Raw genomic sequence first — 13,609 nt, 5'->3', positions numbered from 1 at the left:
TCAAATAGTCCATCTTTATCTCTCAGGGTACATATCAATCATTTCCTCATATATATCTTTCAATTTACTGATTTTCTCTTTAGCTGCTTTTTCCCATGTCCACTGTATTTTTAAATTATTATTTCAACACCATAGTATTCATTTCTAGAAGTTGTATTAGGTTGTTTTCCAAATCTGCCCAGTATTTTTGAGAATGTCTTATCCATGCATCATATTTTAATGCCTTCTATTAAGTCTGTGATAATATCAACTGATTGTTTTATAGTCTTTATCGGGTCATTTATCTGAAGTTTTGGAGGGTCTAATGTGCTATTTATTTAATCTCCTTCTCCTTCCTCATAAAGTGTTAAATTCAAGTCCCAAAACTTCATGAGAGATGAACTACAGGTTATGTGCTCTGAGGAAGATTTCCCACCACCCCACCACCCTAAACCCAAGTTTAACAGATAAGCTTCCTTGTCTTCAACCTGCATGTGTAAGAGGATTTTTTTTCCTAGTCTACCTTTCCCAGAGAGTATAACTCTTCAAGAGTCATGGCTTTATAAACAGTTCTCAGTTCCAATTCATACAAGTCCCAGGCACCAACCATCTCCTATCCCAGTGTGGCCATTAAAGCTTGGTCACTGAGGCTAATAAACCCCTCAGGGCTGCTTCAGCATTGAGCTTATGGGCTAACACAGCCGTGGGCAAACTACGGCCCGTTTGAAATGAATAAAACTAAAAAAAAAAAAGACCGAACCCTTTTATGTAATGATGTTTACTTTGAATTTATATTAGTTCACACAAACACTCCATCCATGCTTTTGTTCCGGCCCTCCGGTCCAGTTTAAGAACCCATTGTGGCCCTCGAGTCAAAAAGTTTGCCCACCCCTCTCTGGAAATCAGTTCCTTCTTCTTTGTTAGCCCTTAGGTGTTTCCCTTCCTGTTTTATGAGCCCAGACATGCATTTCAAGATGTTTATAACATTTCATCCAGCTTTTCTAAGGACTTAGGAGCAGAAGAGCTTTTACGTTAAATAGTCCTGTCTTCATATTCTAAAAATGTTAGTTGCTATTCACTCTTAATTAAATCTGAAAGTATTAAAAGATATCTGGGCTTTCAAACAATTTTTACCTGTAATAAAGATTTAAATTTAAATTAAATCAAATTTAATTTGATTAAAACGTTTCTTTTAATCAAACAGACATTGGAAAGTGAGTTTATTCTTTTTTTTATCAATTACCAAAGCGAAAATCTGAAATATCCTTTTCAGGTTGAATAAATTCAAGATATGTTGTGGAGGACAACATATGATTCAAGAAAGCATCTTCTGCAAAGTTGCCAAAGTATGTTACAAACATACTAATTAATCCTCTTGGGCAATTTTTTAATTTAACAGTGCAACATGAATTAATCCTCATGATGTACCTCTAAATCAGGTTTATGGCAAGTTTTTTTTTTTTTATATATTTTATTGATTTTTTACAGAGAGGAAGGGAGAGAGATAGAGAGTTAGAAACATGGATGAGAGAGAAACATCGATCAGCTGCCTCCTGCACATCTCCTACTGGGGATGTGCCCGCAACCCAGGTACATGCCCTTGACCGGAATCGAACCTGGGACCTTTCAGTCCGCAGGCCGACGCTCTATCCACTTGGCCAAACGGGTTTCGGCAGGTTTGTGGCAAGTTTATCCCCACTTTTATAATAATAAAAGTGTAATATGCAAATCGACTGAACAACCGAACAGCAGAACTACCATCTGGACGACCTTCCAGACAACCATGCTATGACACGCACTGGTGCCAGGCCAGCCAAGGCGGGTGCAATGTGATTGGTTGGGGGGCCAGGCCATTGCCCACGACCGCCTCGCAGAGGGAGGCCTAGGCCACCCAGCTGGCAGCAATAGGGACCCCCCCAGGAAGGGTCCCTAAGCCTGGCCGCAACCAGGGCCTGTAGGTATAAATGAATGTTTAATATAAGTACCTGACCCAAAGCATTTTACTTTTATGAAATACATAGGTAAGTATGTCATCTTTTAAACATACACAACAGAAAATCTCAAAGGCTTTTTCTCCTCCCAACAGTTGCTAGAGAAGTTACACTAAACAAATGTATCTGCCACAGATCTCTGTAAGCTTTTCCTCTGGGACTTTAATCCACCAGGAATATACCATTATTTTAATTGGGAAAACAAAAGTTTGGTTTGGAGGTTTTTTGTTTTTCTTTTGCTATGTATTTTTACTAACAGTTAAAGGGCAAAAGCATGAATATTTATTTGCCATTACTTCATTTTAAATCTCATTTCTTCATTTCACAAAATTTTTATTGTGACATTAGGATTTAAAAATTCATAATGAAACTCACTTCCCACACACTAGGATTAAATACAGTGGGGCCTTGACTTACGAGTGTCCCGACTAACGAGTTTTTCGAGATACAAGCCGTCTCTCCGCCGATTTTTTGCTTTGAGTTGCGAGCTAAAATTCGGGTTACGAGCCAGCTTCAGATACCCCACCACTAGTTGGCGCAGCAAACGTCACAGTGAACGCCACAACATCAGCCCAGCATCACGTGTCTCACTCGTTCACTGTTGATTTGACATACGAGTAATTTGAGTTATGAGCTCCGTCACGGAACGAATTAAACTCGTAAGTCAAGGCCCCACTGTATGTTCATTTTTAAATAAAAAAGAAAACAAATATAACAATTAATATTCCTATCTTTTTTAAAAATATATTTTATTGATTTTTTACAGAGAGGAAGGGAGAGAGATAGAGAGTTAGAAACATCGAAGAGAAACATTGATCAGCCACCTCCTGCACACTCCCCACTGGGGATGTGCCCGCAACCAAGGCACATGCCCCCGACCGGAACCGAACCCAGGACCCTTGAGTCCACTGAGCCAAACCGGTTAGGGTGATATTCCTATCTTTATATCACAGGATTGAAATAGAAAATCTGCAGCTGTGGGTCTCACTATCAATTGCTATGAAAAGTTAATCATATTCCTTTAAATGAAAGTCCTACTGTCAGAACAACACCAGCCAATATGTTAAGTAGCACAAGGTTAAATGGGCAGGGTCTAAAAGATGTCAACCTCTGCAAAAAAACCCCAAAAAACAGAACTTTAATAAACTTTGGTTCACTTTCTTGTATCCTTTTAAGTTTTCACAATTTTTAATTATGAGGAATCATGAAAATACATTTTCCAATATTACAAATAAAAGTGTTCTTATTCAGCACTTTTCAACCTGTTAATCACTGCGAGTCTTAAGGAAAGGTGTTGCCATGTAACATCTTCCTGTTGAGTACGCTCAGAGGTTTTTATTGTAGAGTCAGTGGTAGAGGTAGATGGATTTAAAATTATAGAGGAGAGGAAAAAAAATAAAGTGGCAGGGAAGTGCATTATTTTGCAGACTTCTTAACCATCATTTTTAGCGTTACAGTTGTACTACATTAGAGCCATTTGTCTACACAGACCTCTGTCCTCCACATTAAGAGGCTAAGGCTGCTACAGCTTTTGAACTTCTGCTGTCATTTCTTGCTAGTGTCTATGTATTATCCCAAAGTAATTCCCTTATTTCCAACATTCTATTCAACTAAAAAAAAGGGGATCAACTTATTTACTAGGTGTACAAAAATATGTCAAAAATATATTAAAGAAATTCCAAATGAAGACTTGAGGAATTCTCCTCTCGCAATATATACCACCATGAGCGTGGATTTAGCTATTCAGGTTCTTTTTTATTTTTGTTTGCTTCTGAGTTCTGATAGTTCTGGTTTCTGTGTAAGTGACCTCTGGAAAAGTCAGTAAAACTTCTGAGATGTTGTATTTGTCTTTAAGTCTATTTCATGAGAATCCATATAAAAATTCCTCAAGCCTGGCTGGTGTGGCTCAGTGGCTGAGCAACAACCTATGAACCAGGAGGTCAGGGTTCGATTCCAGGTCAGGGCACATGCCCATCCACGTTGCAGGCTCGATCCCCAGGAGGGGATGTGCAGGAGACAGTTGATCAATGATTCTCTCTCATCTTTAATGTTTCTATCTCTCTCCCCCGCTCCCTTCCTCTCTGAAATCAATAAAAAAATATATTTTTTTAAAAAATTGCTCAAAATAAAGTGCTTGCCATCATTAAAGAAAACTAAAACTGAGCCAAAATAAACCTTCAACATTCTAAAGCAGTGCTTCTCAAACTTGAATGTGCATACAAATCCCTTGGAAATCTTGTGAAAATGAAGATTCTGACTCAGTAGGTCTGAGGTTGGGCCCAGGATTCTGCATTTTTAATCAACTGACATGTGATGCCAAATCTTCCAGCTCCATATTCTACACTTGGAGGTGAAAAGCTACATACCTCTTTCCCCCCCCACCCTCTATCTCTAAATTCTTGTTCCCCTGCCTTTTTCTTTTCTTACTTTATCCTTTTTTCTTGTATCAAATATGCAGAGTAACCACAGTAATTCTTTAGCCCTATACATAGCCCTTGGAACTATAAAGGTTCCCAATCTATAACAAATATAAAAAGCAGAGTGCAGAAGGGTCAAAACACAACAGTCATAAACTTTCTCTAAATGTGTCCAAAAATAATATAATCAAATGTAGATGATATAATTTTTAGGATATGTGGTTATTTTGATATATTTCTTAGCAATAAAATATTTTCCTTCTTAATAGGAAGAACCTGTTATTAATCTGGTGATTTGATAACATTCAATAACTGGGCTGCCAATTATGAACAGAATGATGGTACTTGTACTAATCCTTATAACCTGTTAACAATATGTCTTTTTTTGGTCTACTCTAAAATTATTAGAAATTCTGCTACCACGTACATATACCTAATCCTCAAGATATCAGCTTTCTAATAAATTAACATTGGAACTATATATGCCTTATACTCATGTAAAATTCACTTATTGCTGCATTAGTCTATCAAATGACTCATAATTCTCACAGGAATTGTTAGATTTAGAATGAGCCCTTTAATATAATAAATGCTAGCATTCATATGGTAACAGAAATATTCTTACCAGAAGACTCTGTGCACCTAATCAAGGAGCCGTAGTCTCAGTTTACAGTGGGGAAACCTGAAGCAGATCCAGGTTATGCAACCAAGTGATCACAGTGCAGACAGGCTACGAAACTAAAACCAATCTCAAAATCATTATACACTGCAGGTCAAACATGGTTACATTTCCTTTTAGGTACAGGAACTAATTATTTAAATTAAAATGATGTAAAATAGCTGGCTTCTCAGAAACATTTAGAAATACGATTTCTATATAATGTTAGACTCTTGCCAATACAGTGAGTGGGATCCAATTCTGTGGTGTAGTTTTCTCCAAGAAAATTGAAGCAGATAATTCCACTCCATCCAACCAGACAACAGTGCATTCTAGTGGCCAAAGGAGGGCATACTCGGAAATGGTTTTGGGACTCAAAGGCTAAGACAAATATCTAAAATCTAGAAGCTAATGAAAAATATTACAAATAATATATGAATTGCTGCAAACTTATAAAATTTTGCATTTAAGATTAAAATGAAGACATAAGAAAAAAATATTACCCAAAAGCTCCAGTCGCCACTCCAGTTATGTCCATGTGGCCCCTGCTTTTTAGCTGACACTGTATTATTCTCATCCGCAACTGGACTAGGATTTTCCTCTAATTCTTCCGGTGACTCGGTGGCAATGTTTGACTCTCCTTCATTTATTACCTGGAAATAAGTATCAATCAATTTAAATTATTTATTGAGAAATGTCATTTTAAAAAGAAAAGAGTTAATGTTCAAAATATGTCAATTAACTTGAAAAGGATAATATTTAAGCTTTTGAAAAACAGCAATTAATATGTTTTGCTCCCATAGTTCATACATTTACATGTACAACAAATATTTTCCAACTACTACTATTTGCTAGGTAGTTTAGTTGGCACTAGGGATTCAAAAGTGTATAAAACAAGGTCCTTAGTCTCCAGCACTTCAGTCAACTAGAGGAAGAGTTAAACAGTAAAAATAATAATAATAATAATAATAATGGGAATGACAATTGGTCCAACCTCTTGGGAGAATAATGTTCAATGCTTAGTAGAGACTAAAATGGGTCTAACCCAGCAATTTAATGTGCGCATGGAGTCAACGATGTTTGTAATACTAAAAAAGTGCAAATAACTTACCGTCCACTGATAAGAAAATTGGTAAGTTAATTCTGGTTTATTCAAACGATTGAGTTAAAATAAATGGATCAGACATCTCAACCAGGCATTGGCCCCCAACCTATAGAGCACTCAGGGGAAAGGCTATACCCTATGCAAGATATGGGCCGTCAGGTGGGTCACTCGTGAAAGAGCAGTCATTATGAAGAGAGAGGAGAGAAAGAGGAGGTGTGCAGGGGGAGGGGGCGCAGCCATTATAAGAGCACACAGCTCTTAAAATACATCTGCTGCTGCTGCCACCCATGTCTCTGTTTAACAAAAATCCTCAGGGTTACAGGGGAAAGCTCCCATGGCACCTGTGTGGCACCACAAAGGGTTAAATCAAACTCAACTAAACCTGGGGGTTCTTAAACTCTACAAAGTAACCATAATGTCCATAAGTTGTCCACAGCCTTCTGATGCGAGAAACTATCCCCATACTCTATGCCATTAGAGCAGCAATTACTGCCAGCATACTGGACTCTCTGCCAAAGAGAACTGTGGCTGTCCATCCCAAGCTGCCAGTTATGCCTCGGGTCCTAGAAGAAACACCTTGCAAGCTCAGCACAGCCACCAAGATTTCCTTTCTGTAGAACAGAACCAAATCTGGGCCCTCTGGCACACCACGCCTGCAGGAACATGGCCTCCCTGCCCACACTCCTTTATCAGATGTCATGGTATTGGAAGAGGTCACCTCTCTTTGAAACCCTTTGAATACCTGGGTAGCAACTTGGGTACGACTGAGTGAACAGCAATAGGAGTTTGGGTTCTTCAAACACCCATTGGAAGTTTGATGGACAAACTTGCTGTTAGGTGGACAGCATCACCACCATTGCACATGATGAGGCTCCCTGGAGACCTACTCCTAAATCCTGCCCAGGATGTTCCTGACAAAGGAAAGGACCCAAGGATCAGAACTGGCTGAACTTGCCATAGTTGTCTTAACAGTGAATGCTACGGTCAACAATTGGAGCCATCTGCACATTTTTACCGACGCTTGGGCCGCTGCCTAAGAGTTGTGCCCTTTGGGGTAAAGAACTCTGAAACTCTTGCTTCCCAGATACTCAGAATATAAATTAAGGTCACACATGTCTCGACATATACTAAAGCCATAATAATAGTCCTTGCCAAGACACTCCTTATTCCCATCAGAGTTCCAAACATTACTCATAGTGGCCAAGGCATTCATTTTATTTCTCAAAACACACTTCATTGGGATCTTGAACAAGGTATTCAATGGGACCTTCATCTTCCTTCCCAGGGTGAGGATAGTGTTCAGAAATACAGGTACTCCTGCAACAAAAGTAGGCTTTCACTCTTAAAATTAATCCACAAGTTCTTCCATTTACCAAAGAAGATACTAAACAAAACTAGATGAAAGCAAAAACGTGGTTGGCAGCACAGTGATTTAAACTCTCTAGTCTGAGCCCTTTATCTGGAGCTGATAGTTAAGGGAAGGGGGTGAGGCTGGGTCAACGTGACATCGAGTCAGAGCCGCGACAATGGAGCCGGAGTCCAGGGGGTCTGAGGCTAGACATCTGGATGGGGCAGTTCAGGGCCAAATTCCTGCACTCCGCGCCCACAGAAAAGCAGACCTTCCAGGGTGACCCGGAGGGGACAGGCTCGCAGGAAACACAGGAAACCTTCTCCTTGGTAACAACTTTCCACGTTTCTCCAAAAAGCACCAAGAAAGGGGAGGCAGGAACTAATTATCATAATGTGAGCGGGTTCAAACAGCCAACGCGAAGGAAGCTGGTAAGCCGCCTTTTGGGAACCGACCCTGCGAGGAGCCACTTACCGGGCGGACAGTCGGAGGACCTTCCATCGCGACTCCCTCCGCCGCCGGCCGCGGAACCGCGCACGCGCCCCGCGCGGGGAGGGGGCGCCAACCGTGCGCCCCGCGCCCCCCAGCGCCCCGCCCCGCCCGTCTCCCGGCCACCGCGGGTCCGGCCTGCGCTGCGCGCCCTCTGGCGGCACTAGAGGACCCCTGCCTCCGGCCAGACCCTGAAGATGGAATGTTGATTTGTTAGCCTGGAAGTCAGTCTGTACCACGGATCCGGATCCGGAGGAGCCTGGTCCTCCCTACCTACCATCCTCAAACTCCCGTACCTCCAAGACATACCCCGCTCCAACGTGCACAAAAGTGAATTGCATGACCAAGTCTTGTTCCTTCAAGTAAGGGATTGGAGTTACCGACTTGAGTATTGCAAATCCTGGCTTCCAGAAATGCAGCTATAAAAAACATTCTAGAACAATTGAGGAAGATTGAATATGAACTGTATATTAGAGTTTGTTGGAATAATTAATGATTTGTGGATACATTTATTGATATTCATTTATAAATAATTAATACTTTGCGGTTATGTTGGAAAATATTTTTATTATTAGAAAATTTGTGCTCAAGTGTTTAGGAATGAAGTGTTACGAATGTCTGCAACTTGATTTCAAATGCTTCAACAAAGATAGATGCCATAAACTGAATATTTATGGCACACACACACACACACACACACACACACAAGGAAATTCATATGTTGACACCTAATCCCCTTTCTCCCTGTGAGGAAATAGGGATGCATTCTACCAATAGCACGTGGGCTCTCACCAGACACTGAATCTGCTGGTGTCTTCATTTCAGACTTTCAGACTCCAGAATCCTGAGAAATAAATGTTTGACGTTTACACCACCCAGTCTATGGTATTTTTGGTATAGCAGCCTGAATAGACTAAGATAGATAGACAGGTAGATAGATAACAAAATATTAACAATTATTGCATTTATATGGAGGGTATACCACTCACTGTTCAATTATTCTTTTTCTATTTTTTTGTTTGTTTGTTTGTTTGATGGGGAGGGAGAAAGTCAAATCCAGTTCCACAGAAAGTCGGATATGGAGTATATTTTTATAATATATATTACATCCTAAAGGACAAATTACCTAACAAGATATTCAAGAAAGGATAGGGTCTTGTCCTGCAAAACTTAGCATAAGCTGCGTTTTTCTTCACTATCATGTATAAGAATAGTCTGAAGAAAATGACTACCTATTCTTTGAACTGGAAGCCACACCAAGAATTCTACTTTGGCCAAAACCGGTTTGGCTCAGTGGATAGAGCGTCAGCCTGCGGACTGAAAGGTCCCAGGTTCGATTCCGGTCAAGGGCATGTACCTTGGTTTCGGGGCAGCTGATCGATGCTTCTAACTCTCTATCTCTCTCCCTTCCTCTCTGTAAAATATCAATAAAATATATTTTTTTAAAAAAAGAATTCTACTTTGGACTGAAGGAGTTGAATATTGCCAATATCTTTTCAATGCTTCAAGTTGAATGTGGTCATTATGTAAAGTATTTTTAAAGTATTTCAAAGAAATTTTTTTTAATTTGAATCAAATTCAAACTTATAGAAAAATTGCAAATATGTTACAACAATCTTTTCCCTGAACCATTTGAAAGCAAATTATCAACATCATCCCCTATCAATTCTGAATACTTAGTGAATATTTCCTACTTACAAAGACATTCTCCTAATATATAAATAAGTTAAAACATATTTAAAATCATATGACCAACAAAACTGGGAAATTAACATATCACTGCTTTCTAATTATCACACCCCATTAAAGCTCCACCAATTGTCCCAATAATGTCCTTTATAGCAAGAGAATCTAGCCCCAAATCAAGTTACAATTAGCTGCCCTATCTTCTTCAGTGTGCAGTGTTAAACTCTGCCCCCTGCACAGGCTCCCTTCTCATCCACCCCACTTTAAGACCCTTGCCCAGCCACTGCAGTCCCTCCATTCTACACCCTCTTCACTCTGCTCAGGTTCTAAAACCCCTCCGAGTGCCATCTCTACTGGGATAAGGAGGTTGTAGACAGAGGGGTGTCCTTTACCCTTACAGACAGTAAAAGGGAGTTTACCTAACATCCAGATAAGAAAGATCCTGCCTTGAACTACTTTTGAGGGCTCTACTCTGGGCCTCCTCTGGCCACAACCTCCCTTTCAAGATCACACTCCAAATAGTGAGAACACTGGAATTCCTTGCCCAACCTGTCCCAAATCCACTTTCAGGAACTTCAAAGTCCTCCTCCATGGGTTTGTTCTTCCAAGAGTGGATAAAATCACTGGTGTGTACATGCTCAGGCTGTGGAGTTTCCAACAGGTGGCTGTTTGTAATGGGTGAGGACAAAGCTTGGACATGTAGACTGGGGTGTCCACATACATGAACACAGTGCTCCTTGCAGTGGGGAGTGGAACCAGAGCTGGGAATAGAAGAAGAGCAGGCTGCAGGCTGGTGGTCAGGGAAGTTCTCTCTACATCACTTTACTTCCTGACACAGAACTCTGAGAAGCCCAAGAATTCTAAATTTATACTGGTCTCTCAGGTCTTTGTAGAGGTATATTTGCCAAGATAGGACAGTAGAAGATGTTTAAATTTGTTATTTATAATTTTTAAAAATGTATGCAAACATGGGCATCCATTTGTATTCTTGGCCCACGCTCCACAAATGCTAGAAGCAGGGCTCATAAAGGGGAAATAATACAATCTAAGAGACCAATTCAAAGCCTACTGCAATAACTCATAGATGAGGTGATGATTTGGACCGGTGTAGTAGTAACAGTAGTGGTGAGAAGTGGTCAGATTCTGCATGTACAGTATTTTGAAGGAAGAATAAAAATTATTTCCTGATGGATTGGTTGTGCAGTATGAGAGAGTAAAGTTAAGGACAACTCTAAAGCTATTGGCTCGGACAATTGAAAGGATAGATCAGCCATTTACTGGGATAAGAATGCCTCAGAGAAGGACAATTAGGAGAGCTATGAGTTTTATTTTTTTAAAAATATATTTTATAGATTTTTTACAGAGAGGACGGGAGAGAGATAGAGAGTTAGAAACATTGATGAGAGAGAAACATCGATCAGCTGCCTCCTGCACATCTCCTACTGGGGATGTACCCGCAACCCAGGTACATGCCCTTGACCGGAATTGAACCTGGGACCTTTCAGTCCGCAAGCCGACGCTATATCTACTGAGCCAAACCGGTTTCGGTGAGCTATGAGTTTTAAATATGTTAAGTTTGAGATGCCAATTAGATGTCTAAGAGGAAATGTGGAGTGGGAACTTGTATATAAAAGCCTGAAAATCAGAGATTGTAAATTATGTTGATCATAATAACAATGGTTTTTAAAGCTATGAAAATGGGTGAGGTCACCAGGTGACTAAAGGTAGGTAGTAAAAACATTCAATGACTTGTCCCAGGAACACTCCAAGATATAGAAGTTGAGGACATGAAAAGGAAACAGCAAAGACTCTGAGAAGGAATGGTCAATGAGATAGAGGACTTTACCCTAAAGCCAGAGAGAGGATTTCAAGGAGGCTGGAAAATCAAAGATGCTAATAGATCAAGTAAGATGAGAACTGAGAACGGTTCTGTGTTACTCTGCATTTAGCAATCTGGATGTCATTAATGACCTGGACATAACAATTTCAATAGAGAGCAGATTCAAGAGAAAGGAAAAGGAGTATAAGGCAGCATATAGAAACAATTAAGTTTTGCTCTAAATGAGGAAGTGAAATAGGACCGTAGCTAGAGGGGAAAGTAGAATCAAAACAGGACTTGTTGTTTTGCTTTGTTGTTTTTGTTGTTGTTGTTTTATAAGAGAAAGTTTATTTACAAAGTCACAGAGGTAGAAGTGAGTCTTAGAGGAAATGGGTTCAGGAAATGAGTTACAGAGGCAAAGGGGCCCTTGGAACTTAGTAGAGAGGAAGGTAAAGGTAATGTGGGGACAGGGAGGGGGTAGAAAAGGGAGCCGCTTAAGACGCAGGCTGAGTCCTTTGTCCTCTGTTTCGCTTTGTTTTAAAAAATGTGTGTGTTTTTTAAGATGGGCACAATAATAGCATGTTTGAATACTCATGGGAGTACTCATGAGAGGTAAAATTACTGATATAGGAGAGAGAGGAGCGAAGAGCTTGAATAGGAAAAGGGGTAGGATGTCATATGCAATAGGATAGGCTGGCCTCGGAAAGGAACATGGATTGTTCATCCTTAGTATCAAGAAACAAAATATGGGCACTAGTGCATGTACTTGAATGGATGTGGTGAGGTGAGTCTGTGGAAGTTCTCTTCTGATTGCTTCAAAGCAGACCTTGACAGCCAGACCATGGTGTTCTGTCAAACATACAAAATTTCACACAACACCAATGTTAAAACAGAAAAAAACACCACTTTATAGAGCAAGACACAAATCAAGGCTACTCCATAATCATGTCTAAACAGAGACAAAAACATGGACATAGTTCAAAGCGTAAAAGTGACCACATATCCTTCCCCTCTCCACCCCCGCCCCCCCCCCCCCCCCACTATGCTGGCTAATATGCTTGACTTCTCTTCTTTCCCAATCACAATGTTAGCATCACTTAGCTCCTCCCACCTTTTAAATAAGATGAATTTATTAACACACCCAATCATAGAATTACTGCAACTTTTTGACACCATATAATCCAGAAGAAAGCCCCACTTCTAGAATCCTCCCCCCAAATTAGCTAACACAAACCCAAATCCTATAGTAAATCCCTTTTAACACCCTTTAACTGAGGTGTCTGCATGATTCTCTGTGGTGTGCTTTCACCCTCATTGCAATGACGCAACAAACCCAATGTTGTTCAACTACAGGTGTGTTGCCGGTGGTCTTGGCTGAAGGGCATTGATATTTCTTAGTGAAATAGAATACAGCCTGAAAGTGAGTATGTAGGATAAGTTGTTGGAAGCTTGAGGAGAAAAGAGAAATTATGAAATACTTATTTGGGACCATGGGAAAATGAAAGGATGAATGTATTAGGGAAACAGTAGGGTTGCTGGGCAACAGCAATTCCTGAGATTCATGACCGTGTATCTAAAGTGAGACCACACTAATATATAAAGAACTCCTAGAAATTCTAATGGAAAAACTACAATCAAGTAAAAAATTGGTAAAGTATGTGTCAGAAAGTTCACAGAAAATGAAATACAAATGTTTTTAAAAAACATAAAAAGATGCTCAATTTTACTCTGAATATAGTAAATAGAAATTGAAACTATTCTTCACAGGTGTTTTTTTTTTCTGCAGTGGCTCAAGTGCAAGCACAGAGTGGGCAATGTTGGAAAGAGAAAAAGAGGTCTAAGATAAAGGGGTAACATTTCTTGGGAGAACAGGATAAGATCCAGTGGACAAAGTAACTATAGACTCATAAAAGCTAAGGATCCATGTGAAGCAGAAGCTGGTGGTGGGGTAAAAAGAGAGAGGCGCAAGCTGAGAGAGTGCCTATGTCACTCGCTAAAGGTATTGTGTTTCTAGATTTCATTTCATTAAACTGTGAATTATTTAAATTCACCCTGAGCCAATTTCTGAAATGGAATGCCTTATATTATCTAATGTAGCACTATAACCTATGGTGTTA

At 39.9% G+C, this 13,609-nt stretch overlaps 1 protein-coding gene across 1 annotated transcript in view; it reads right to left on the bottom strand.

Annotated features, from left to right (window-relative positions):
- The window catches only part of GRAMD1C (GRAM domain containing 1C), a 79,888-nt gene extending 71,870 nt beyond the window's left edge, over nucleotides 1–8,018 (bottom strand). Inside the window, exons 1-2 of the mRNA XM_070406223.1 lie at nucleotides 7,973–8,018; nucleotides 5,549–5,698 (exon numbers count right to left, since the gene is read on the bottom strand). Coding sequence (XP_070262324.1) covers nucleotides 5,549–5,698; nucleotides 7,973–7,999 — 177 coding nt within the window. The 5' untranslated portion in view covers nucleotides 8,000–8,018. The remainder of the gene's footprint in view (nucleotides 1–5,548; nucleotides 5,699–7,972) is intronic.
- Nucleotides 8,019–13,609: the final 5,591 nt, after the last annotated feature.

The sequence above is a fragment of the Myotis yumanensis genome, unplaced genomic scaffold (assembly GCF_028538775.1).
Source record: "Myotis yumanensis isolate MYYU_CA2020_CCGP unplaced genomic scaffold, mMyoYum1.0.hap1 SCAF_2, whole genome shotgun sequence".
Classification (NCBI taxonomy): Eukaryota; Metazoa; Chordata; class Mammalia; order Chiroptera; family Vespertilionidae; genus Myotis; species Myotis yumanensis.
The sequence above is the reverse complement of the archived record's forward strand: the minus strand, read 5'-3'. Positions and strand labels throughout refer to the sequence as shown.